Raw genomic sequence first — 27973 nt, 5'->3', positions numbered from 1 at the left:
CCAGTTTATATTATTCTTTATGATTTTGTGTCTTCTTATTAAACCAGATCATTAAAATCTTTAATTAAGCATGACTATTGTGATTTCCAGTTTTTACTACTTTTTATTACCTGAAGTAAACTGGACAGTTTGTTTGTTTGTTTTGAATTTCGCGCAAAGCTATTTGAGAGCTATCTGCGCTAGCCGTTCCTAATTTAGCAATGTAAGACTAGAGGGAAGGCAGCTAGTCATCACCAACCACCGTCAAGTCTTGGGCTACTCTTTTACCAACGAATAGTGGGATTGACCGTAACATTATAACGCCCCCACGGCTGAAAGGGCGAACATGTTTGGTGCGACCGGGATTCGAACCTGCTACCCTCAGATTAGGAGTCGAATGCTTTAACCCACCAGGCCATGCCGGGCTAAGTATAATGGACGTAGCGTGTGTGTTAGCGTCTATTTATGCTACCAAATCTCCTGCGCCATCTAGTGAATGGCACCACAAAGGAAAATCTATAAAATATTTCATGCTTTGGGTATTCAAGATTCAGACAATTCAAAACACAACTGTGGTATGTGCTACAACAATTTCTTTATAATATTAAATAAAAGTACTTCCTTCACTAGGACTAACATGAGGGTTTGGTTGTGTCTTTATTGATGTAATTTGTAAATACAGTACTAAGAAATTGAGTTCTTAAAACTTGTTTCAATAAATTTTATCACTTAATATATGAAACATAACACTTTACATCAGTAAAAACTTATAAAAATTGTGAGCACTTCACATTGGATAATTTTGATATAATAAACTTCGTATGACCAAACAGAATAATCCGCACACGTTTCCCGCCAAGTTGATGTTACTGCTGTTAGTGTATCGTTTGTAATATACTCTTCAGAAAAGAAACGCAAAAGGGATATTTTGTTATTTTAAAGAGAAATATATGTAATAACGTTACAAGCTCAGAGTGTGTGATGTTACACGTGTTAAGGCACTGATTGTCAGACCAAAATGACAATAAAAGTTGTGCACTTTGAAAACGGAGGAAAACATCGGATTTTTTCGCCAAAACGCATTCGTTTCCAATAAATTTGTTTGAGAGATCTGCATGTTCTGCAAGTGCAAAATGTGCAAAATCCCTATAAAAGTGACGGGTTCTCGGTTTCCATAGCTCAGTGTTAAGCCACCGACACGCAATACAGTTACGCCAAGACTGACTGAAGCACAACGTAACAACGCCATTGGTCGCTTGGAAGCAGGCGAATCTCGATCAGATGTTGCCAGAGCTGTGACCGTCCACGATCTGGCAGACCTCGTGTGACCACGCCCGCACAAGATCGCTACATCCGGTTATGTCACCTTCGGGATAGGACCACCACTGCGACGTCTACTGCCTCAACCATATCAGGGCTGCGTAGGATTTCCGATCAGACCGTACGCAACCGTCGACGAGATTAGGCCCCATGTGCAACCCATCATGGTGAACGTCAACGACGTTTTCAACATGACAACGCTCGTCCTCACATGACCCGACCCACCACTGTTTTCTTGAGACACCACAACATCAACGTTCTTCCATGGCCCTCCAAATCACCAGATTTAAACCCCATCGAACATATTTGGGACGAGTTGGACGACGTCTGCGACAGCGACAACCTCAACCGCAGACTCTACCTCAGCTTGCAGCAGCTTTGCAGGTTGAGTAGACAGCCATTCCACAGGATGTGATTCGTCATCTCATCACTTCCATGGGTAGGAGATGCCAAGCAGTTATTGATGCTCACGGGGGGCATACTCGTTATTGACGTTGAGTGACGTTAAACGACAACTAGTGAGCGTGGACTTCGCCTTTGCAGACTTTGGATGTTCAGCAGTGAATGTGCAAAGGTTCACACGTCATGCAGAACTACTCGGAATAAACTTGTTAACAATATGTCTCAAATTTTGCCTTTTGCGTTTCTTTTTTTTAAACAGTATATTTTATTGGAATATTTTATGCAAGTTCCAACAGTGGCGTATCTACGTTTCCCACTTGGGGGGGGGGGGGTAAGAGGGGTCAGTAAATTAAAATGCTGTAATTGATCTAACGTTTTAATAAAGTGGTTATCGAAACGTATCATATTAAACGTAATACTTTTTATAAAAGTTGTTTATTAAATGATAGAAAACGAATTTATATAAAAACTGAAAATAATATGTGATTAATATGCCGAGATTTTTCAGGGAGACTCAGAGTTCTAAGCAAATTATAGTCTGTTTCGTGTATAATTTCGTGATATTAATTAAAGAAATAATTGGCTTATTAGTTTGTGTTTTTAAGCCTTATATTTTATTCCAAATAAAAGCTTATACATATATATATATATATAATTTTGTGTTTTCCCTGACAGCAATGTTTTGAAGAAGCCTACAGACTATTAGGTCTGGTGAAGTAAGCAAAATGTGACGTTTCACATGTAAACTTAGTTACTTTCTTCACACAGAAAATCGATATTATAGCATTTTTTTCTGGTCTACCAACGAAATCACAGAATGAATTTAAAATATCTTAGTTAAGCAAGAAGATTCGTTCCAGGTCTTGATCTTTCGTAAATATGAATATTGTATTATCCAGTTTATATTATTCTTTATGATTTTTGTGTCTTCTTATTAAACCAGATCATTAAAATCTTTAATTAAGCATGACTATTGTGATTTCCAGATTTTACTACTTTTTTATTACCTGAAGTAAACTGGACAGTTTGTTTGTTTGTTTTGAATTTCGCGCAAAGCTATTTGAGAGCTATCTGCGCTAGCCGTTCCTAATTTAGCAATGTAAGACTAGAGGGAAGGCAGCTAGTCATCACCACCCACCGCCAACTCTTGGGCTACTCTTTTACCAACGAATAGTGGGATTGACCGTCCATTATAACGCCCCCACGGCTGAAAGGGCGAGCATGTTTGGTGCGACCGGGATTCGAACCCGCGACCCTCGGATTACGAGTCGAACGCCTTAACACGCTTGGCCATGCCGGGCCCTAAACTGGACAGCCTAAGCAGTTTGATAAATATTTGTCAGTAGTATAATATATTAGAAGACCTTATTTATACAAATATAGGATGGGAAGACAAAGCACAACTTTTATAAAAATGAAAAATAGACCCTCAAAAAATATGAACACTTAATAAGCTACTCTTTTTACCAACGAATTGTAGGAGTGACCATAACTTACAAAATCCCCTTAGTTGAAAGGACGAGAATGTTCGGGGATGGAAATTCGAACCAGCGGTCACGAAAGTGCCCTTCCTGGTCGAGCGAACTGCTTACCAAACTGACTAACGGAAATAACAAACCTTCTTGTATAAAGTAACTCAGTATGTGCAATAGATGCCATAGATTCAAATATTTCATTAAAAATCAAAATCATCTAATTAGTTTACTCTATCAACTGGAAGAAAAAAGTATATTTTTTAATTAATTTGAAACAACCCTTCAACCCTTAATTTTTTACAACCTGCCTTCGAATGTACTAAAAATTTGGTGTCAAAATCTAGAATATTTTAGGCCTACTTCCACCAGTTATCTTGACCTTAACGTCTTCAATCGTCTAATACAAACAACTTAAAACATTAAAAACATAGTTTATAAGAAATGAATTCTGTATTTTCAACTCTGTATTAGACTTTACTGAGAACGGTACTGAATGACTTATTATTTTTTAATAAAACTTAGTCCTGTAGCGTACCCAATTGGTGATCCACCCCTCAAGCTTTTGAGTTAAATCATTTTCAAGCTAATGGCATATCATTGATATTTAATCTCGCTTACCGTTTTAGTTTTCTGCACTTTCTACTGTTTTCTGGTTAAAAACGAACACCGTCTATTTTATTACGTTAACTAAGCCTCATTCGACTTCTCTAATCGGGAATTAGGTATAGTTACTGTATTGTTGTTAAACGGTGAGTTTATTTATATGCAAAAACGGCTCGTTTGGGCTGAGAAAACACTTTACATAGAAGAGCGAACAACGTTTCGACCTTCTTCGGTCATCGTCAGGTTCACAAAACGCTCTTCTATGTAAAGTGTTTTCTCAGCCCAAACGAGCCGTTTTTGCATATAAATTTCTCAACAAGTGGGTTTCTCGTCATCACTGATTGGTGAGTTTATTTGTAATTAAAAGTTACACAATAGGCTATCTGTGTTCTTCCCACCACGGGTATCGAAACTTGGTTTCCAGCGTTGTAAGCCCGCATACATACTGTTATGCCATTGAGGGGAGGGCAAAGTAAGGAGTAGCTTTGTAATTGTCCACGATGGGATAGTAGAAAGTCTTCGGATCTACAACGGTAAAATTAGAAATTCGATTCCCGTCTGTTGACAAAGCAGGTGCCTCATTGTGTCTTTGTTATAACAAAAGACAAACTAAGACATTATTTTTACTTAACTTTTCATTTTTCCAGGACAACATTATCTGACAAACAATATCAAAAATAATATTACATTTAAAGAATGAATATGCTGCAGGTAATTATTATTTTTCATATTAATTTGCCTTGATAGTAAAAGGAACCAATATATATTTATCTTCCCGGTGTACTTGTTTCTTCTTGAATGTGTTCGTTAAGACTTATTAACGTGTTAAAACTAGTAGCAGGTATCTTATCCACAATGTTTAAAATAAAGTTGAGTATATATAACTTTAGTATGAGAAACGCTAATTCAAGAAATACGTTGAGACTGCTTCACAACACAACGTGAGTCATTACCGGTTCAGCGTGTTTACCCGTGAACAGTGAAGAAGTAATTGGATTCGAAGTTCGTTAGGCCCGCATACCCTATTCGCAAAGCATAATTAGTTAACAAAATAAACGTCAATTGTGTAAACTGTCAGACTTCTAGTGAAGTGTATATGTCTACTCGACAAAACTTCAGCAAAGCAGTAAATATAATCATCTTACTTTGCAGAAATGTGCGACTGTGTAAGCAAGGCTTTCTACAAGAATCTGCCTCAGATCAATTAAGGCTTAACTATCACCAAGTACAAAAATACTTGTTTCTTGAAAAAAATTTATTTTCCTTCAATCCACAACAATACGACATAATATTTACATGTTTGATTCGAATAAAAGATTATTTATATTTCTTTAAATATTTTTATCTTCTTCAGTTTAGTCGTTTTGCACCATCGATGTTTGTTGCAATTTAAAGATGAAGTTAATTTACAAAACAAGATAAAACAATTAGATATATCAAACTGAAGAAAACCAAAAACACTTGAGTTGTCAGAATATTTGTATTATAAAAGAAAAAAAAAAGGTTTTTTAGAATAAGAAAAGTGTATCTTGTATACAATAAAGTAATTAGGAAAAGATATAATATTGTAAAACTAGAAATATTAGATTATTATTATAGTGGTGATACGTTTAAAACATGCATGTATAGACGGTGTTATTCAACACCTAATAAACAAGCCTATACACAATAATTAATACTTGTGTAAGCTAGCGTTTTTTTGTGCAGTTATGTTTACGTGAAATACGCAATATTTAAAATACACAACTCCCATTTTTTTTTGCTCCATCCCATTCTCATAAAAAACTGTAACAGAGGAGATTACTTTATATGCTATATATTATAGGTTTAACAGATAGTTTGTCAAATAAGGGATCTTCATGATGGTGTCAATATCAAATTAATAAGATAGGCCTAGAACATATGGAAAATTATAAGGATTTGATAAAACTTTCAAGTATGTTCCAAAGTCGATTATAAAAACAAGGTTCGGTGAAACATCAAAAAGGTATAGGTAAGACAGTTTAGAGTTATTAGAAGACAGAAAGTTACGGCAGTCAGTGGATTTTTGTAAAGTATTTGAATTTGTTTGATAATACGCTTACTCTCGTTATTGTTAGATCGTTTATAACGTAGGCCTAAAACAAGTCATGGCAATGTGCAAGTGTTCAAACTTGTAAAAAATGTTAAAGGAGGAAATTAAGTAATTTGTTCTCGTCACATGGACTGAATGTAAAATTATTTCTACTAGAAAATTCAAAGAAATCCATCAGCCAAAAAACAACACTGATGTCAGATGTGGGATACCATTTTGGTGTAAATAAAACAGAATATTAAATAAACTTCAACTTTCATTCAAAATGACCACAAGTGCCATAAGCTGAGAGACAAAACCTGCTGGTCATGATAAAACAATGGAAAGTAAAACGAACAGAGCATTAAATAAAGAAGAAGTGAACAGAACACAAAAAGAACGAAACAGAAAACAAAAAGAAAAATATAACAAATTGAAAGAAGAAGAGGACAAAAAGTTAAAAAAAAAGAAATACAAAAGTAAACGAAGAGCAAGGTGGAAAATAGAGGAAATAAAGGAAATAAATGCATTATTTTGAAAAAATAATTCAAACAAAAAATAAAGCTGATTGAAAACAAGATCGATGAAGCTTTAGTGGACATATAGAAGGATTATAACAAGCTTGAAGGGTATCAATGAAATCAAAGATGAAGTACAAAAGTACACTAACAAACTCTAAAGTGTCTGTTTTCCCATAGTAAAGCCGCATCGAGCAATTTGCTTTGTCCACCAGGAAGAATTAAATCCCTCATTTTAATTTTGTAAATCTCAAGGCTTGCTGATGTCCCACTGGGGGACATGTCTACAATAAAGTAAAGAAAGACATTAGTGATGTAGAAAAGAGTATTATAAAGGAAGATAGGAACATCAGTGACAGAATAAAACATCTGGAGAACGAATTTTTAGATACAAGGATTAAATAAGTTTAACCTTTCTCTGCAACAGCTCAAGAAATTCACCATAAAATACCATCTACTACCAAATATGGACTAAAAAACTTGTTTGGTATACTCCTATTATCCCTACTTCCTTGCCACCAGTTACTGAAGGACCTTTCTGGAACTACTTCTGTTATAATTCTACCAAATCCAATTCCAGAATTTAGCTGGCTAATACAGCATCAGCTAATCAAGAAATCAATAGATTATAATGAAGGTACCATGAGATTCATTACCAAGCTCCGTTCAAAATAATTTCCAGAGTGAACAAATGGAATAGTGCACAGCAACCTTGCTAACCTTTTAAATCGACCAGCTTTGACAACGTTAAATAACCTTCCAGTTGAGAGCTTTGATAATTATTAAACATTTATAGCTACTAATTCAACAGGATTAGAGAAGAAAGGATTACACTAGAAAGAAGTATTTAGAGCAAAGTTTCATAAGAGGGTACAGAGGAAATAAGAGACCTTAGTGGAACTTGTATATTTGGAAAGGTTTGGTCAGCTATCTTACACAGACATTCTTCGTGGATTTATGGATTCTTAGACTCGTTACCTATATATAAATACCAAGGATCTTGGAATTAGGCTAAAACAATGTAGGTGTATATATTTAAAGAAGGCTCTGGAGCTGGTAATGGAATTAAAATCAATTAAAGTTGCAGATAAACAACTAAAGACAATCACAAACGTGTAATATTTTCTGATCGAGTAATATTTACTCCCGCCACTATACCCTAAATAAAATAAAAGGATTGGTTAGACAACCAGTTGCACAAAATTGAGAGAGTAAACTACAAAAAAAAGTGTTTCAAGTGAGACTTGAAATGAAATATTGCAAATAAATACAAACAAAAGTCTGTAAGGAATAAGAACTCCTCCAAAAGATACCCGAGAAAAAATTGTTACACATAGAAACCCAGCCATTACAACTGAGACTGTATAAAATCAACAGCCATTATGAAACCAAAAAGAAGAGCTTAACAAGAACAAAAGCAATACATAGAACTAACCAGACATTAAGAATACAGTAATTATTTATATGTATGAGGCAAAGTTCATCTTGAAATACTCCATCTATTCCAACTGAGAAAAGAAGTTTATTATTTAACAAAAATTGCCATGGGTTATTGAAGTGAACTTTGCAATATGCTGATTAACACTGGTTCTATAGCTACAATTATTTGACCTGATTTGTTAATGAAAGGTGGGAAATTGCCCCCAGAGATGTAAAAAAGAGAATAGATTCGAACAGCGGGTGTAAATAAAGTTCCAGTTGAAAAGAAGTTAAAAGTTAGTTTTAACACCAGAAGCTTTTCAATATCTCACAATATATGGGTTAGTTATATTGAGAAAAAATCCACATTGGAATCGGACTATAAACTGGCTAGCATTGTAATTGTCCCTGGTGGACAATAGCTTCCCAGGCTATGGCAGGAAATCCTGATGCACTACACATAAATCACTACACCAGAGGTTAAGCTTCCAGTAATAACAGGTAATACAATCATCAGAATATCAGGAAGTGAAACAGACATCTCAGGAGCTATGAGCGATAGATCTTAATCTGGTTGCTGGTGTGTAATGGAACCAAATATTTTGGCATGTTTTGAGAAACTAATGGTTGGTAGAGAATTTGTGGATGTGAAGACTAAAGATATACATTATTTCGTCCAGATAAGATTTAAATCAGTTTGTTATAAAACTAAAGGTAGTTCTGATAAAAATGCTTATAAAATTGGATTATATTGAGGAGGTATGCTGTGGCTTGGTGGTTCTTGATGCAAGAAAGGATAAACTTCAATATTGAGTAAATGTTCGGTAGGACCATACATCGTACTGAAAAGAATCAATAATGTAGTCTACAGAATCCGGAAAGGTGTCATCCATTGTGATCGTTTTTGGAAGTACATCATTAAAAGAATAGCCGAATGGGTAACTTCAGAGTAGAACTTGTCAATGGAACCTCAAGCTGTGGAGGAGCCATAAGTTTCTGTAGATACTATCAAGATAATCAGAGGATTATTAATGGATTTACTCAACCACCTATCCTGGATGAACTCCCCCAGATAGTGGATAGTTAATAACAAAAAGGACAAGACACCGTCTTTTGTGTACAGCCCGTAAGTCCCTACCCATCCATATATCTCATGTATCCAGTGTATCTGTGTGCTGTCACTCATTCTCACTGCATAATATTATGCGACGCCATGTTCTGTGAGACATTTTCCTCAACATAGCAGGGGTTATTGTTCCAAATGCCGCGGTAGCAGCTGCCTTCAACTCATCATTAGTATTATAACGTTGTTTATAATAACATATGAGTGGGTAGGGACTTACGGGCCACCCTGTATACCATGGGCTTCGGAAGAGAGATCACCAAAAAAGACAAGGTGAAAGGCCAGTTTAGTGTAATTTAATTTTTATATTAGGATTATTCAAGGAATTCACAATCCAGAAAGGAAGCATTGTTATAAGATGTATGTATGTATTTGTATATACATATACACACACACTTTATGTTGTAATTTTACGCTAGTTAGAGGTAGCTATTAGTTTTAATGATGAAGTTAATATGAAGAGGAATAATAACATGGGCCAAAGAAAACTAGAAAAATTATTAGATTGTGACATAAAACGTTCTTTTATATTCGAAAGTATAAAATAAATAAAAAGCTTCATTCAAGAGAATATAGTTAAAACAGTGTAAAGTTATTTTCTAAAAAAATGTTTTGTGAAGTATTTAGGTACGTATTTGATATCGCGTTTGTAGAATTAATTTGTACAACTAAGTTGATGTTATGTTAATCCCAGTATTGTTAAATAAGTTTTAACGTCATTTGTAACGTAGGCCTACAACAGTTTACGATAGTGTATGAGTATTAAAGAGAGTATAATCGTTGAAGGAGGAAATAAAGTAATTTGTTTTAATCACTCGTTTCGAATGTTGAATTATTATACCCGAACTAATTTAAAAAAAAAACTTGCCAATAGGAAAACAATGTTACAACAATAATATATCTTAACAGGGTTTAGGTTTAACAGCTACTTTGTTGGTTGTTATTTATAGCTCCTAACGTAGGTAAATTAATTCTCTCGGGCAACAATGAATGCTCCGATAAGAGGGTCGAAAGATACAAATAAAAGTATTTTAACACAGAGAAAAGTCTTGTCTACAGATAATTTGTTAAACTCTTTCACTGCCATGGATACATCTGTTTTAGGAAAGAACGATATTCATCATATATGAATTTAGAATTTTATACCACGATGAAGAGAGAGGATTCCCCTTCAAACTTCCCAAAGTTTACTAATGAAATATCAAAACATGTCGTTTGTAAATGTTTATAGAAACATGTCACTGAAAGATTTAACAATATGCCTTTTATCTCAAAGAGTCTTAGATTCAACAGGTAATCTGTTTAACAATATACTTAATATCTTTACGTCTTTTAATTTTAACAGATTGTTCCTTTAACAATATACTTAATATTTCTACGTGTTTTAATTTCAACAGATTGTTTCTTCAACAGTGCAACTGATATTATAGGTTTTAGATTCAACAGATAGTATGTAACCAAACACATCCCTTATTTTCACGACGTTAAATAACGCCAAATGCTAGACGAAAAAAAAAAATCGACGAACTTATTCACATTAACTAGGAGAATATTCAGTTATGTTACTACACATAAAAAATGTTTGTACACACGCGCGCACACAAAAGATTTGTCGTATTTTCACTCAGTTATATTTTCTAATCAGGTCGTACTGACTTCACGAAATAATAATCAAGTGAATCAAATGCGAACAAATATAAAACTGCTTTTAACTCCTTTTAATAAATCGTATGGAAACTGCCAGTTCAGGCAACATGTGTCACATGACTACCACTATACGTCACTGCTTTTCTGTCCCGATGACGTTTCGCAATCGCATAACGATCACATTGCCAGTCACCCCTGCTGTACATTTTTTCAGGGCCTCTGACAGACCTACTAAAGCTAAAATTTACGGATATGCTAACTGGATGCAACACGGGGATTGCACTATCGAGACCACCAACAAATGGAGCTAGCAGTTCTGCGTCTATGGTCAACGGAACGTAGAAAGTACCTTTAGGGTGCAAGGCAAAAATTGGGACGCCCGGAGTCCATGAAGGAAGGTGAGCATTTGGGGAACGAATACGTGTATCAATGTTGTCTTTGTAGTGCGCACGAAGTTCTTGTTTCGGTGTGTAAGACGCTGCATCACTATTGGTGCTATAACCGGAGCTGCTACCGGTAGACTGCACGGCTGAAGATGGGCTAGGATTGGATCTAGAGCTGCTACTGTTGGAGCTGTTACTGTCTATCGTGTTATCCCATTGGCCAGTTGGAGTAAGTCCGTCCTCCGAAGAACTTTTATCCGGTAATCTCACCACTGGTTCACTACTGTGGAGATTCAGAGGGGAGTATGTGAGGGGAAAGGATGAGTACCCCGCTGGCCCAAGAGGGGACAATGAAGAGTTTCGCACTCGACAGGGGGAGCTGCCGTTGTGCTGTGAGTACTTAATATCGGAACACATTGTGTCGTTCGTTTTTCTTTTCATAACAACGGGTGTAATACGTTGTTGTTGGTCCGCAGTGAATCGTTCGTTTATGTTTTTCTTAAACTTGTATACTTCCTTGTGGAAAGCAGAAGGAAAAAACTGAGGAGGGTGCGGAAAAGATGAATCGAACGAAGAAAAAGAATGGCCAGTGTATATAGTATTAGTGTTGATGTTGCCACTAGAGTTGTTACTACAGAAACGTCGTACTGGAAGTCCAGGGTTCTGTAACATCTCCCTGAGCTGGCTTGTGTTTTCATTCTCAGTTCCTGAGTCAATTTTTGATGGTTGTGAGGGGGTCTCCCCCTGAGATTGCACGCCCATTATATCAGAAGATGACTTCGAAACCTTTGGAGGTTGTTGTTCACCGCCTTCTTGGGCAGTGTGAACAAGAGGATCATAAAATGATGTCATCTTAGCTGTAGAGGTAGATGGCGCTCGTTGAGACTCGTCAGAGGGCGTGTAAACTTCGATGGAAGCGTCCGTAATGTTTTCTGTCGAAACTCCAGCACTCTGATAGCACGTTCCTGAAATAACCAAGTCACAAAATAAGAAAATTAAATTACATTGCAAACAAATTCTGCCTTAAGTATCATACGACTTGAATACATAGTAAGGATTAATGTGTGGAGAAAGGTTGATTTCGTTACAAATATGCCTAATATATAAGATAATAAAGTACAAACTTTTTTAGCTCATAACTCCATCAGCTCGTGACCGATTTGATATCTAATTACAGATTTGGACTCATGAAGTCAAACCCTTTCTATTGATTATATTACCACGCGCAAGGTTTCATAGATTAATTTACTCTAATCACGCCTAAAACAGTTTTAGTTTGAGGGTAGGTTGGTAGAGATCTTGAATAATAAAATCGAATCGGGTATACGAGATATCCACACTTGATATCGCTAGCGCTCAAAAGTATATATAATAAAATAGGTAAAAAGATCTCAAGGATGAAAAATAATTTCAAATACCGCGAGTTTTGAGTGTTATCTTTCGTTGTAAATAAACAATAACAATTCCTGTAATAGCGTTATAAAAATATCACAACTGTCTCATTTCAAACTTTCTTTAAATTTCAAATACGGTAAGAAGAAAAAAAACACGAAGTAAATCGCGCATTAGTCCTTTCTTTAAAAAACAAGAAAAACGCAGATTAATCACTTCTTAATGAACATAAACGAGTAAATTCACAAAAATAAGATAAAAACGCGTTTCTTATTGAAATACAAAACAAATACTGCTAAACGTTAACTAAAGGATATCAAATTTTATATTCCATTAATACCAAACTCAATGAACATACTTGTTACTACTACGATCACCATTTAGCGGTCTATTAAAATAAATGTAAGATAACATGTTATACAGAATGTTTAATCTTAGTAGCGTGTAAGGAAAGGCATTTCATCTTACAGTAGCGTGTAAGGAAGGGCATTTCATCTCACAGTAGCGTGTAAGGAAAGATATTTTATCTCACAGTAGCGTGCAAGGAAAGGCATTTCATCTTACAGTGGCGTGTAAGGAAAGGCATTTCATCTTACAGTAGCGTGTAAGGAAAGGCATTTCATCTCACAGTAGCGTGGAAGGAAAGGCATTTCATCTTACAGTAGCGTGTAAGGAAGGGCATTTCATCTCACAGTAGCGTGTAAGGAAAGATATTTTATCTCACAGTAGCGTGCAAGGAAAGGCATTTCATCTTACAGTGGCGTGTAAGGAAAGGCATTTCATCTTACAGTAGCGTGTAAGGAAAGGCATTTCATCTCACAGTAGCGTGGAAGGAAAGGCATTTCATCTCACAGTAGCGTGTAAGGAAGGATATTTTATCTCACAGTAGCGTGTAAGGAAAGACATTTCATCTTACAGTGGCGTGTAAGGAAGGGCATTTCATCTTACAGTGGCGTGTAAGGAAAGGCATTTCATCTTACAGTGGCGTGTCAGGAAAGGCATTTCATCTTACAGTAACATGTAATGAAGGATATTTTATCTCACAGTAGCGTGTAAGGAAAGACATTTCATCTTACAGTAACATGTAATGAAGGATATTTTTTCTTACAGTAACATGTAATGGAGGTGGTTTAACATTGCATGAACATGTTTATACCTTCAGTAACTTTTCTATAGTGTTTCTGTAGGTGACTAACCAACTGTAATCTAAGTTGATCACCAGAGTGCATCCTGTCCATTTCCACCAAGAACTTTACTGCCTCAGACAGACACTCTTGAAATCCCGCATGGTAATGACGACGACATTCTATGTCATTATCCCTTGTGACGTCACAAGTACCTAACGCACAAAAAAAATATGGTAAAATGTATTAATGCACTAAAAATACCAGTTTAGATACGTAACAATAAACTCGATAAAAAACTAAATATATAAATAAATATCAGTTTATAACATTAATCAGTTTTAAAAATTATATTTTCTTCTGAAAATCGTAGACTAATTTGCAAATCATTCATAGATTCAGTGTATACGCACAAGTCCCGTTATCTTTTTTGTACGTAAAAATGCTGAAATGACATCGCAGCTGTAAATGTTACCATTATTATTCAATAGAGGGCGATAGTCTCACAAGTGCTTATGAATTGTTTATCATTCGTAAAAGCAAAATGTTATAGCACAAGAATTCGCATGGAACATTCTTCATTTTAAGACACTCCAGTATTTTTCCCTCAGTTTAATAATAATTTCTGATAGTACTTAATAGACACTAGGTAACATTATCCTCTATCTAACGATGTAATTAATGGAAAACAATTATCTTCTTGAAATTCCTTGTTTTTGAGAGAAGGTACGATTTCAGTGACTCACTAACCGATCTGTTTTAGATAGTTGGAACAGAGCCAAATTTTGCCAAGTGGTATGTTATTTATAAGTCACATGATATGCCCAATCACACTGAAGTTTTTTAGGGCGACATCTCGAAAGTAATGATGTTTGTATTTATTGCACATGAAAATTATTGCGAGTTTTTAATAAAAATCATCTTCTAACTAATGAAAATAAGAAACATTTTAAATTAATCATTACGTCACACCACAGAACAAATTTTGATTCTTTTACTAGAGGAATGTCAGAGATACTGATTTACTATAAATTTACTGACAGACAAACATGGCTCTTAGAAACTCGAATCTTTACAAAAGTTAAGCTGTGTGTATTTTGTATAAATTACGTAACATACGAGAAAGGTTATATGAAAAAGGAATGGAGTTCTCAAAAACGCACTCCGTTATTTACTGTAATTGCCTTAAAGGGACTGGATCTTAATGTTTAGACATCACAATATTCTCTCGAGCTCAAAATTAAATTTAATATTATAACTTTTATGGTGTATGTACGTGTGTAATAGAAGTAAGGCAAAATGACAGAACAATACGTGTGCAATACAAGCCAGCTTACATGACAGAACAATGCACGTCTCAAAACTTATTCGTATCTTTACAATAACAAGTTTTTTTAATTGTTTGTAGTTAAGCGCAAAACAACGAAACGGGCTATATATGCTGTGCCCAGTACGGATAACGAAACCCGATTTTTAGAGCTATGGGGGGGGGGGCGTCAAGTAAGGTTTAAATAAGTAAAAGTTGTTCACATGCATTTACGCATGTACTATGTAGATAGAATGATGTCCCGTCGTGGTTCAGCGGTGAGTTTATAATACTAACATTTCAGGTTCGATTCTTGTGGTGAGTACAGCATATTTAGAACACTGTACAGTTTCGTGCTTAACAATAAACACGATAATAATTTAGTTTTCAAAAACTTACTTGGATTTTTACAGGAATGCACTTGAAGATATTTTAGATGTTTGATGGCCATTTCTATAATCTCGGTTTTCTCTATCCTCCCTCGTCCCTGGAGGAATCAAACAAAATTCATGTAGTTTTAAATGTTTATCAGATTTTACATTAATTACTTTGTCGAATGAATCGAAATTCGCTATGAAGAGACGTGATAGTCACAAGTATGAAAAATAAAGAAACATTTTGGAGAACACATTAATTCAAACGTGCAGCAACTTATGCTGTAGTCATTTAGCTTTGATCTTGTTAACAAAATTCACTTGAATTATTCCGTCTTTTATCATAATATTTCATTTTAATATAGGAGTAGTCAATTCTAACTCAAGTTTTACTTTGAATATAAAAGTATTGGAAGCAAATCTGCCCTACTATATATTATATTTCGAGTATTTCAATATTTAGAGATAATTCTTGATTTCGAAACGCCAATAACTTTAATTTAATTACGATTTTTTTTTTTTTTTTTTTGTGGCGTACGTCAGTTTACTATTCACTTCAATACTCTGAAGTACACAACTGGGGGGGATACTAGTATCGAGGTATGTTAGGTCTATACGTACTTTCTTCATGTAACTTGTGGGGATAAGTCGACTTAGATCAGCCAGGCAATTGTTCATCCTATCTCGTCGTCTTTTCTCAATAATACGATGTGACATTGGATCCTATAATAACAGTGAAAGAAAAAACGTATACGTAAATACGTGCTGAAATGGATTAATGAAGGTGTTCTCCGAGATAAATGGAAAATATGATTGAATTGTAAGGAAAATTATATATTTTATGTGTGTTTATCATTTATTTAAGTGTATCTTGCTATCGGTTCTGCTTCGAAAATTTAGGCCTAATTTCTAGTCCAACATTATAGATATTTTACTAAGCCTAATTTGCGGTAATAATGATTCTTTGTAGTCGCCGACCAACACTCAACATTTTAGGCCTGCATCCAGCAAGCAGTTCACAGGCAATAGCCAAAGCAATACCCTTGCTAATAAGTCCATTTATAAGATTCTGTATAGAAAGTACAAATATAACAGAGGCTGTTATCGCGGTGACGTCATGAAAAGAGAAGTTCATTATTTGTTAGCATATTTACAGTGAATACCACACTGCATATAAGTTTGTTTTTTTTCCCTAGCAAAGTGAAATATAATTATATAAGCATTGTTGGGAGGGGGTCATAAATACGAAAAGAAAAGAAAGATTTAGTACGCCTATATCTAAACAGGAATCAGGCAAGAAGTATGTCATATTCAACCTGATTACTAGACCACTGTAAAATTCGACTACCTACCGAATCAAACCAATTGTTTATTCAAAGTAGAAAAAACGTAAAATATAACTATATTCATATTTATAAGTAAGGTGGAAAAAGTATGTTAGTTATGTAAAAATCGCACCTCTTTTGTTAGTCTTGAAATGACGTCACATGCCAAATAAGCACGTGACTGGAAAAACATCTCGCAGAGTTTTATTTTGGAAATTTCGAGATGAGGCTTTAGCAGTCCAGAAACCGAATCCAGGCGTTCTTTACTCGGAATATGGTAACGAGTTAATTTTAAATATTAAATAGTAGCATTTCCTATTCTGTAGCACAGCAATTTACGTGACGTCAATAATGACGTCAAAGAATGTCATACAAAGCACGCACGAATTGAGAGACTCGGAACCATCGCCATAAATAAGATGTAACCGTAGGGTACTGGGGAGTAATCTATGTGTGTAATATTTGTTTGTTCACTTAATTGTATTTATTTTTTCTTATTAGGTTAATATTTATTTATGTCTGTTTATACGTAACTCTAATTGTGTCTTATTTTAGTATTTGTAATCTTTTAAACCTTAAATACGTTAATATAATCTTTTTCTAAACTTCAGTGTCCTTTTATCGTTATTATTTTCGAATGTATTTTGGACTCAATCAACCAAAATCTTTATAAACCTCTTAGGCTTATAGTCAACTTTCCATTTCATAGTCATTTTAGATGAAGGTTTCACGTAATTCTCAACAGGAAATTCCCTTTTGGCAGGAGAACACGGACTTAAATAGTATCGATTAGTATCATTCTTTCCCTCATCTTTGTTAACAGAAGTAATAGTGTAACAAAGGTGACTTAACCAATAGCATTTAATTTTTCTGTTGGGGCATCTCTCTTACACATGCATTGATTACCACTTAAAAAACCCTTACCGATCAATAATAAGCTGACGGGGTATCACGCAAACCGACGTGATTATCGGCTTCCTTTCGCCTTGCAGTCTTACTGCAGTGCAGGCACGTGACCTACAGCACGTGTATATCGACGTGCTTGTCAAACAAGGTCACCCCTACTGGTAAATGCTCATTGGTGTGAAATTCTCAGAAGCGTACAACAAAGAAATCTGCATAAGTGCGTTCTTTCCACGTGATAGAACACGAAACGCATATATTACGCGACGTAAGTACAGACCAGATAAACACTGCACTCCACTATTTTCTACGTTGTGCTTTACCACGGTCGCTAAGTAACAAATATAGCTCAACAATGAAATAAACAGGTATGTAACAACACAAAGACATGGTCTATCTTACTATAATGGACGTAGTGTGTCAACTTTGTATGTACCCAAAACTTCTTGTCAGCTATTGGATGGCATCGCAAACGAAATGCCATAAAAAAAAAAAAAAAATCCACACTTTGGTATTCAAGATTCAGGCAGTTCGAAAAATAATTGTTGTATGTGTAAAACCATTTCTTTATCTATATTAAATGAAAGCATTCTCCCCACAAGAACAGGACTGTCACTGGGGCTGTACGTAACGGTGTGATTACTTCTATACAGAGGTTTTCAGCGCCCGGAAACAAAGTCACTTTTCGCGCCCCCTCGTGACAAAATGTAAGCCATAATTCCTAATTATGTAACATCAATCTAGCGCCCCCCCACCACCACCCTCGATGCTGCGCCCGGAGACAGATGTACCCCTTGTCCCCCTAGCAACGCCACTGCTTCTATATTGGAGCAATTTTTAAATGTACTGAGAAACTGGAGTTTTTAACAAACATTGTTTTTTCAATAAATAGAACCACTTTTAACATACATAAAATATTACAGTTTATATCAATAAAATTTATGAAAATGTTGAGCCCTGTACATAAATCATTTTGATGCACTATGACTAAAGAACACTTTTCCCGCGCAGTAGGGCAGTTAAAAAAAAAATTTGAATGTTCTGTTGAAATTGCATACTACCGAAAATGCAAGCCCTAACATTAGGGACGACATATTTAGCTCCTGCACAATTTACATTAAATTTACCTCTATTAAACGAACAATCTCGACACAGAATTTTTATGCCTGTGAGCTTAAGGCCTTTTTGGAGAGAGATATTCGTACAGCGAGATTTTGAGGTAACACTATACATATTTCGAAAATAAAAACCCTCCGTATTATTAAGGGAAGTAGAAAAACTCGCACAGAAAAGCCAAGTAATGGCTATGGATACGCAAGAGAACCTTTCAACTCCCCGAAAACATTACAATGAAGCTGAGCATATCTCCCGGTACCATCGACAAGATGATTAAAAAGAGAGAGAGAATAAAAAGTTTACGAAATCTCATAAGCCAAAAATACACAAATATTTCAGGTACACCTCGTATTGAACGAAAATGCGAATTACAGCTATACCACCTAACCACTACAAATATCGAACAAAAATCTGTTAACTTCTACATTTTTTGTTTATATTATCTAGGAGACAATAAATGCAGCATTAACACGATGTGAATTTATAAAGACTTGAGCATTTCAAGAACTGACCATAAAGTCTCGAAAACCACTTAACTCTGGTGCTTGTGATGTCCAAGTTACGTGTTTAAACTCTGAATGGACTTTAAACAATTTTAGCAGCATGAAACAAAAAGGTTTAAACAATAATTTGATGCCACATTACTGTTCAGTGAGATCACAGGCCCTAAACTATCCCAGTAAAAAGTTGTCCATATTGTCACTTGTCTCCACCATGCAACTGAAAGCACAATACTTTCAAGGATGTAATATTCTTTGGTTTTTACCGCACATAAACACTTATTTGATTATAAAAGTCTAAAAGTTCATTCATATGTCGAAACCACATTTTATACGTCCAAACGTTATACTCTCGACACCATTGTACTCGGGATCTTTTTTTCGTTTTAGTGTTATCAAAGGTTTGAAACGGCAGAAATACCATAGTAACCTATATCAATTACAGTTCTCTTAGAGGTGTGTGTGTGTTTTTTTTTTTTTTTTTGAGAGAGGTTGGTTGTTGTAGGCTAAATCAGAAAGTGTAAAATTTCAACAAGTGGAATCTATGCTGGGTGGGAAGGGGTGACAAAATAGAATATGAATCTTACGTTAGTGTATAATTACATGCTTGTCTATTTACACATTATAGTGTGCGTTTTTTTTCGTCTGTCACAGTGATTTATTATGGTTTTATATCCATGCTGACGTCACGCGTATTTCTTCGTCTGTCACAGTGATTTATTATGGTTTTATTTCCATGCTGACGTCACTTTTAATATTTTACTCATATATACAGTCTAAAGGAATGCTACAACTAAGAAGTTTAGGTATAAATAAAACAGTAAAAACCTTGGTCATGTCGTGCCCCTCGATGTAGCTACAATAGGCTTTTGTGCCTTTGAGAAGCTCAAACATGATCTTGGAAGCTGACCACTGGAGGATACGAGAAAAGTTGTCAAAACGTGTGGTCTGTGACCTGGAGGATACGAGAAAAAAATGTCTAAACGTGTAGTCTGTGACCTGAAGGATACGAGAAAAAGTTGTCAAAACGTGTGGTCTGTGACCTGGAGGATACGAGAAAAAGTTGTCAAAACGTGTGGTCTGTGACCTGGAGGATACGAGAAAAAGTTGTCAAAACGTGTGGTCTGTGACCTGTAGGATATGAGAAAAAGTTGTCAAAACGTGTGGTCTGTGACCTGGAGGATACGAGAAAAAGTTGTCAAAACGTGTGGTCTGTGACCTGGAGGATACGAGAAAAAGTCGTCGAAACGTGTGGTCTGTGACCTGGAGGATACGAGAAAAAGTCGTCAAAACGTGTGGTCTGTGACCTGGAGGATACGAGAAAAAGTCGTCAAAACGTGTGGTCTGTGACTTCGCCATTTTTCACAGAAACCTTTTGCAATGGAATTATCAGTTTTAGACGATCACGGCTGTGAGACTGTTCAGACTGGCAGTTGGAAAAGTAGTCACAAGTACAGTACGAAACCTGGAACACTGTTCTTACAACGTCTAACAAACCCTCAGAAAACTTTGTACTTGTGTACGGAACAATATTTGAAAACGAGAAGAAAAAAAAAAAAGCTGCTAATATTACGGGACAATACAGTTATGTAAAGTGAAAAATCGAAAGTAAAACTGTACAGAACTTATGAAAATGTCTTCTCCTGTCTTTGAGGTGCTTACCTATGTGTTTTCTGAAAATGAAAAGATGATTTCTCCCTTCTGGTGCAGAGCGCTAGTAAGATAGCCAAGTGTGAAACAGTGGAATAAAAACGTAAATGCATATATTTTTTATTACTATCTTAGTGTATGAATTTAAGACTAACCTATATCACCTAAACTCGTCGAATTTTTTGAGATACTTTTGGGATTACAGCCGAAAACATCGCCAATAACGGAGGAACGTGACCGATTGTTTAACGCATCCCTAATAAGTGTATGTTTTTAAGTTGTTGCTTTTTTATTTATGGTATTAAGTCAATCTAATCAGGTTGTCTGTGGAATTAGCTTTCATTAAATTATAAGTTGTATTTCATTACTGATCTATATAACTATTTATTATTAACAGTGTTAATAATAATTAAGTTTACTTATCAAATAACATGTTCACCAATATGACTAGAAGAAATCGATTAGACTGTGTACTGAAATACATATTGTTTGGAAAAGATGGATTGAGATTGGACAAATCATGTACTTGCTTGTAAAAGTACTTGCATATTAATATGATTCGTAGGATTATTTTAAAGTTGCTGACCGATGCAAGGGTGAATTTCAACCGTTATTTACTCAAACTGGTACGTAATACCAGTAAATGATTTCCGAATTGGTACTGCAGTTTGGTACAAATTGAACTTTCTTTTTACAGAGATTATAAACAAACAAAATCACAAAAAAATGTATGCATACAAGTCTTTGTCAATTTCATCATTTTCACAAATTCATTAATTATTGTATAATCGCTTGACAAACATTAAAGGATATGCGGCAAAGAATGGGGTTTGTTTGTTGTTTTGAAGCTGAGCTCAAAATTACACAATAGGCTATCCATGTCTGCACATAACGGGTATCGAGACCCGGATTCTAACACTAAGTCCACGGGCGTACCGAAAGGAAGGGGAGTTATTCTTAACCGGTTTTATCCGATCTAGTGACCTTCATGCGTCTGCACGTGAAAATTTTAGGTGAATGTTGTCTGATCAGCGGTCACCTCATGCTCCACGTGCTAGAAAGGATCGAATGAGCTAGTAGCCCTCGTGACAGATCAAGGCCACGCCTTGTCTCTTGTACGGTGAAAAATACGTAACTGATAAACAATTTGAATGAAATAACGAAAACATGCTGATGAATTGAGACTGGAAGATCAGTAGGTGGGTAAATACATTCTAAGACGAAAGTCATTCGGTTGCTACGTTCACGAACACGAAACACACTCCAAGGAAAATATTTGTTCTTCCTTCATATTCAACATTATAGCGAGTGTCAAAGTAAAATAGCAAGTTCCAGTTTTACTGTGTATCCCCCAATAGCATAGCGGCATGTCTGCTAGAGACCGGGTTTCGATACCCGTGGTGAGCAGAGCACAGATAATCTTTTATGTAGCTATGTTCTTAATTTCAAACAAACAAACAAACCATTGACTGTGTTTCTTTTCATAAGCTTTTTAGCAGAACCGTCCATTACATACTGGATATATGAAAGTCCGGAATGCCACCCCATGATAAGGAAGCAGTGAAAAAGTTAAATGAGAGTAAAAATCTAGAATGTTGATAAATGGATTTAGGACTTGCCACAAATTAGGAAGAATCCAAAGTCGGTAACCATAGCAACAATGAGGAAGTTTAAGAAGAAAAAAAATTTTTGTAAATATATTAGATAACTGTATTAAGTAACCTGGAGTGAACGACTTCAGTACACCATTAATTTTGTCTGTTTGTTTTTTGAATTTCGCGCAAAACTACACGAGGGCTACCTGCGCTAGACGTTCCTAATTTAGCAGTGTAAGACTAGAGTGAAGGCAGCTAGTCATCGCCACCCACCGCCAACTCTTCGGCTACTCTTTTACCAACGAACAGTGAGATTGACCATCACATTACAACGCCCCCCACGGCCGACAGGGCGAGCATGTTTGGCATGACTGGAATTCGAACTCGCGACCCCAGGATTATGAGTCAAGAGTTTTAACCACCTGGCCATGCCGGGCCCGGCTGAAAGGGCGAGCATGTTTGGTGTGAGGGAGACTCGAACCCGCGACCTTCAAATTACGAGTCGGGTACCTTATCCACCTGGCCATGCCGGGCCCGTGTCACAGAAACACAAAGATATATAAACAAGGAAAAACACCAATATTAATACTGGAATCAATCATATTTATTACTTCCGAATCCTTTACGTATTTTACTTAGAAAATATGCGACTTTACCCTATTTTCTCTTTGACAAATTATTTGCGCTGTGTGTTGTAACGAATAAAAACATAAAATTACTCAATACAATGTAACATGTGGAACCCACCTATAATGATATGCAGAAACAATCAATGAAATCAGTAATTTACGAACTTACACAATATTACACCTTTCTTAGCCCTGAAAAACAATATTTAACATTAAGTTGATTAATCTAGTAATTCCTTTTTGCCGCTCCCCCTAGTGGCACAGCAGCAAGTCTGCGGACTCACGACGCTAGAAACTAGGTTTTCTACACCCGTGGTGGGCAGAGTACAGGAAGCCCGTTTTGTGGCTTTGTACATATATTTCAGTAAACACCTTTTCTGCTAAGGGTTCGAGAGTATTGTTTGTTTTGTTCGTCGATATTTTATTTAATGGTTTAATAAATCGTTTTGCTGTTGTTCTGAAAGCAGAATAAGTTTCACAACTGATGAAACATCAGTGAACCAGCCGAGTGGAAAGTGGGTTTTATTTGCTAAACATCGTTATGATACACGTAAAATATCGTTCAGTGGAAGAAGGGACGATTTACTGTTGCTTGGTTTGTTCTGAATTTCGCGCGAAACTACACGAGGGCTATCTGCGCTAACCGTCTATAATTTAGCAGTTACCGACGGAAGAGAAGGAAGCTAGTCATTGCGACCCACCGCCAACTCTTGGGCTATTTTTTTTTACCATCGAATGGTGGAACTGACTGTCATATTATGACGCCCCCCACGGCTAAAATGGCGAGCATGTATGGTGTGACAAGAATTCGAGCCCGCAGCTTGTCGGTCGATCACCCAAACCAACAGGCCATCTGAAAATTAAAATGGTTATTACTTGCAAGAACGTCTTTTGGTATTTCAACGGAAGGCGTAACTATTATCTGATGTCCATGGACCTAACTCGATGTTACTACGACGTGTGGTCCACACAGATACTACCATCACATCACCACTGTTTTAACTTTCGCTTATTTGCAATTGGCGTCAGTTATTATAAATAACGCTTTAAAACTAATAAAGTACAAAATATAATTAAATAATGTTTCGGGGACAAATACAATAAAAACAATTATAACCTAAATTTAAGCCACTCTTTTGGAACACACAATTTATTCTAGTAGTGATATTTGTTAAACAACAAATGTGGATACATTTCTTAATAATTTACCAAGAAATATGCCCGGCATGGCCAGGTGGGTTAAGGCGTTCGACTCGTAATCTGAGGATCGCGGGTTCGAATCCCCGTGACATCAAACGTGCTCGCCCTTTCAGCCGTGGGGGCGTTATAATTTTCGGTCAATCTCACTATTCGTTGGTAAAAGAGTAGCCCAAGAGTTGGCGGTGGGTGGTGATGACTAGCTGCCTTCCCTCTAGTCTTACACTGCTAAATTAAGGACGGTTAGTGCAGATAGACCTCGTGTTGCTTTGCACGAAACTTCGAAAACAAACGATTACCAAGAAATTATATTTTAGGGATTCATTAAAACGGTGATGGTATTTGGGTGGACAGCTCACTACAGCAGAATCCCTACTTCTCCTGGGCAACCGTGGGACACTTTAAGGTTAAAATGAAGACAAAATCAGCATATTTTGAGAGGCTGGTCCTTTCCATACCTAAACGGCGTATCTGATCACACAGCCAGCACAATATCAGTGTTGACAGTGACGACAAAACTTATCACGTGATTTTGACACAATCAGGATAGCAACGGGAACGAAAGGTCACCATGGAGACGTTAAAGTTTCTATAAATAAGAGAATTAACAGAAGGAACAACATCCAAATTGGTGCATCCAAACTCTCCAACGTGTTCTCGCTGTTAAATATAATTCGTATTTAGGGTTCAAAAGGTCAAAGTAACGTTCAATAATTCGTTTTAGAGAGACGCGAGTCAGCACCTTGTCTACGACCAGATGGTTATAATAACGTGAACTGTTCAGCAACAAGCACGTGGCCTGCATTTAGTTACAGGTACGCCAGGGCACGTGATAATATTTGCCCTACGAAGGTGAATTCAAGGTAAGAATTTCATGTATTAGTGCTTTGGAATTCGAGCAGGTACTACGGGAATTAGTTTTATAAAATAAGTATGCGGGGAGGGAGGAAATCTGTAATAAAATTATAGTTTTTACCTAAAATAAGCAGAAAACGTTGCTTTCGATAACTGATTCTTTTGTATCCAAGGTGTTAAGATCTTGACAAATGCTCGTACACGTGCTCTTTAAGGTATCAAAGGTTTCACGAGTACATGTAGGCACGTGACATCATACGCCGAACAAACAAGTTGGCCTCGAAAAAAATAACAAACATCCTTGAACTTTGAATGTCACAGAAAATACTGATTCACTATTGGTTATTTGTTCAGAAGTGGTTTAAATATTTTGTTAATCTCATGTCTTGTAGTGAAAGAGTTCTTCCAGTAACAAGAGATCTCTGGCTTATTCTGTGCTATTCTGTATTGTACTTTATTTGAATTGCGATGATAAATATTACATAATTAATATCTTTGTCGTTAAGTTTGTCTGTTTAAAGTTAAGTACAAAGCTCTCCAACAGCTATCTGTGGTCTGCCCACGATAGGTATCGAAACCCAGTTTCTAGCGTTGTAAGTCTGCAGACGTGCCTCTGGGGGGGGGTCTCCTTGGGAGAAGTGGGAGGGAAATATTAAAGAATACGTTTTTATAGACAAAATTACACAAACGGTAGAAAATACGGTCAATGCTTCTTAAAGCTTGTTATTATTTTAATATATTTATCCAATCCTCACAAAGTAGATATAAACATTTCTAACAGGAAGTGTTAAATTGAAAACGATATAATTAATAACTAAATGAAGTAACAACTCAAAAACAGTCTCTTCTGATGGAATTGGTAAACTTAACTGAGCGAGTACTTCCATATTTATTGGGTGTTTATTCTTGAAATCGTGGTACCCGGAATTATCGTACGTATATGAAACTAACGGACGATGAAGATGTCACCTGTTTCCTTGTTCGAAATAAACTGCTTGAAAGGGAGGGGTATTAAGAACGCCAAATACAGATGGCGCTGAAAGTGTTTTAAAATGTCGGATTGGTAGGAATTTGTTCAGAGCACGGGGAGGGAGACAGGGCCTCCAAAGTGAATGAGGATGAGATCTGATCCCCCTATGTCATTCCACGGAGAACATTAATGCTACATTTCAGGTTGGGTGACAATCGGTCTGATAAGTTTACAAATTAAAATATATAATGTATTACTCCACAGACAAGGAACCTAACGTGTCGCAACTGTTTCTTTCTTATCTGCCTCAGAGATAAACAAGAAGTTAGTGTCCGAGTGAATGATGTATATTGGTATCTAGGTCCGGCATGACTAGGTGGTTAGGACGCGCGACTCGTAATCTAAAGGTCGCGAGTTCGAATCTCCTTCGTACCAAACATGCTCGCAGTTTAAACCGTGGGAGCGTTATAATGTGATGGTCAATCTCACTATTCGTTGGTAAAAGAGTAGCCCAGAAGTTCGCGGTGGATGGTGATGACTAGCTGCCTTCCCTCTAGTCTTTCACTGCTAAATTAGAGACGGCTAGCACAGATAGCCCTCGTGTAGCTTTGCGTGAAATTCAAAGCAAAGCAAATACTAGTACCTAAAAGGAAGTCAAATAATTCGAGTTCAGTGAGATGGAAACTGTAAATAGAATTAATACAAATCAGTTTCTGAGAATAATCCAATAAACTAACAAAACGGACATAATAATTTTCATTCGCTTTTAAATGACATTGCTGAGTCACGATTTTGAAACAAAGTGTTGCTGTGGTTGGTCTATACCTGAATTAATAGTAACGACAAGTTAATGAACACTTTCTTCTTACGTTAAAACCTGTTGTTGTTATTACGTATCAACATAACTGTAACACTATGGGTTAGCAGTTCCCAAACTATGGGTCATAATAGACATCAGGGTAAGGCGCGAAACAAGAGACCAACAAACCGTTTTGTTTTCTTCTCTATTTTCAGATAATTTACTAGAATACGATACTAAACATATTTTGAATAAAGAAAACAAATGAACACAGGAACACTATTAAAACATGTTAGAACAATAACGCCATAAGTTAAGTTAAACATGGGTCCCATAAAACAGCCTGACTTTAATCGAGACATTGTCTCTCTACCTTTTTTAAAAGCTAGATGAAACCTTGCTACCAGGGTATAACTAAGGTTACATTCGAACTAATAAATTCATATATTTTTAATCTGATTATGACATACCAGTAAGCTGTGGCACTAACTCTACTATAATATTGATGCCTGTTTGTAATGGCATAAATTATGCTAGACACTCACACACAGAATTACTTATTAGATTGAATTATATAAGTCTGTATTAGCAATAAGATTTTCGTTCTTCTCCATTGGTGTTTATTTCCGTCCAATCTATCTATACATTTTAATACCACTAATGTTGTTCTTTGAAATAACTTATTGACGTTTTACGCAATCAAGATGATTTCAATGAAAAAATAGTTACATTAGATACACTCACCATATTATTAGTGAAAATTTAACTCGTTCGATAACCCATTGAAGACAACGTAATCTTTTGAGTTTCAACTGTAGAGACTGGAAACCAACACCTTTTATATAGCAGTTTAAGTAGTAGCTAAGTTTAATAATTACCCACTGTTAACGGAGAGACGACTTTTAATCTACGTTTTATTATAGATGGCTAACTAACTCGCTCACAATACTCGCCGTTCGTTTCACTGTTTTGTGACTGATCTGTCTAGCCTTTTCCCTCTTAACTTCGTGAAAAACACATGTCGGGAGCACGTGATCGCAGTGGCTGTCTTCTCCGTATAACACTTTTGATCTCCTAAACTACGTATTAATGTTCACTCACGTGCCCACGTGTCGCAAGTTGTAGGCCTCCAATCAAAGCGTCACGGAAATAAAAAAGTAGAACGTAGGCGGTAAGCGAGCGGCTGTGTAGCTGCTGTTAATTAAAGTCGGATCTCATTTCTACCTTTTTAATAAGTCATTTAATCTCTCTACGAGACAACTAATTCTTTTAACATATCAACGTCCTTTCGATATGTAAGACTGTGTAAAATATAT

General features: G+C 36.1%; 1 protein-coding gene and 3 long non-coding RNA genes across 8 annotated transcripts in view; 3 read left to right on the top strand and 1 right to left on the bottom strand.

The window, feature by feature from the left end:
• The first annotated feature begins 937 nt into the window (after nucleotides 1-937).
• LOC143251103 (uncharacterized) lies at nucleotides 938-9703 on the top strand. Its single transcript, XR_013028496.1, has 2 exons — nucleotides 938-4272; nucleotides 4760-9703. It is a non-coding gene; the product is annotated as an uncharacterized LOC143251103 (long non-coding RNA).
• LOC143251102 (uncharacterized) lies at nucleotides 9399-27738 on the bottom strand. 3 transcript variants are annotated; one of them, XM_076502467.1, is made up of 6 exons: nucleotides 27402-27738; nucleotides 19791-19917; nucleotides 15740-15841; nucleotides 15144-15231; nucleotides 13471-13653; nucleotides 9399-11887 (listed from the first exon to the last, which is right to left on the bottom strand). In XM_076502467.1, the coding sequence occupies exons 2-6, from the start codon at nucleotides 19854-19856 to the stop codon at nucleotides 10638-10640; spliced, it is 1689 nt and encodes a 562-aa protein (XP_076358582.1). In that variant the 5' UTR covers nucleotides 19857-19917; nucleotides 27402-27738; the 3' UTR covers nucleotides 9399-10637. The 3 variants fall into 3 exon arrangements, with proteins under 3 accessions (XP_076358582.1, XP_076358583.1, XP_076358584.1); XM_076502468.1 differs by lacking the exon at nucleotides 19791-19917 and having other exon boundaries at nucleotides 27402-27737; XM_076502469.1 differs by lacking the exons at nucleotides 19791-19917; nucleotides 27402-27738 and adding an exon at nucleotides 17368-17505.
• Nucleotides 15799-20414, top strand: LOC143251105 (uncharacterized). The gene is made up of 2 exons (XR_013028500.1): nucleotides 15799-15938; nucleotides 19738-20414. It is a non-coding gene; the product is annotated as an uncharacterized LOC143251105 (long non-coding RNA).
• The window catches only part of LOC143251104 (uncharacterized), a 29007-nt gene continuing 25460 nt past the window's right edge, over nucleotides 24427-27973 (top strand). For all 3 annotated transcript variants that reach the window (XR_013028498.1, XR_013028499.1, XR_013028497.1), the window contains exon 1: nucleotides 24427-24896. This is a non-coding gene — a long non-coding RNA (uncharacterized LOC143251104). The remainder of the gene's footprint in view (nucleotides 24897-27973) is intronic.

The sequence above is a fragment of the Tachypleus tridentatus genome, chromosome 5 (assembly GCF_004210375.1).
Source record: "Tachypleus tridentatus isolate NWPU-2018 chromosome 5, ASM421037v1, whole genome shotgun sequence".
Lineage (NCBI taxonomy): Eukaryota > Metazoa > Arthropoda > Merostomata > Xiphosura > Limulidae > Tachypleus > Tachypleus tridentatus.
This window is presented reverse-complemented; position numbering and strand designations above follow the sequence as displayed.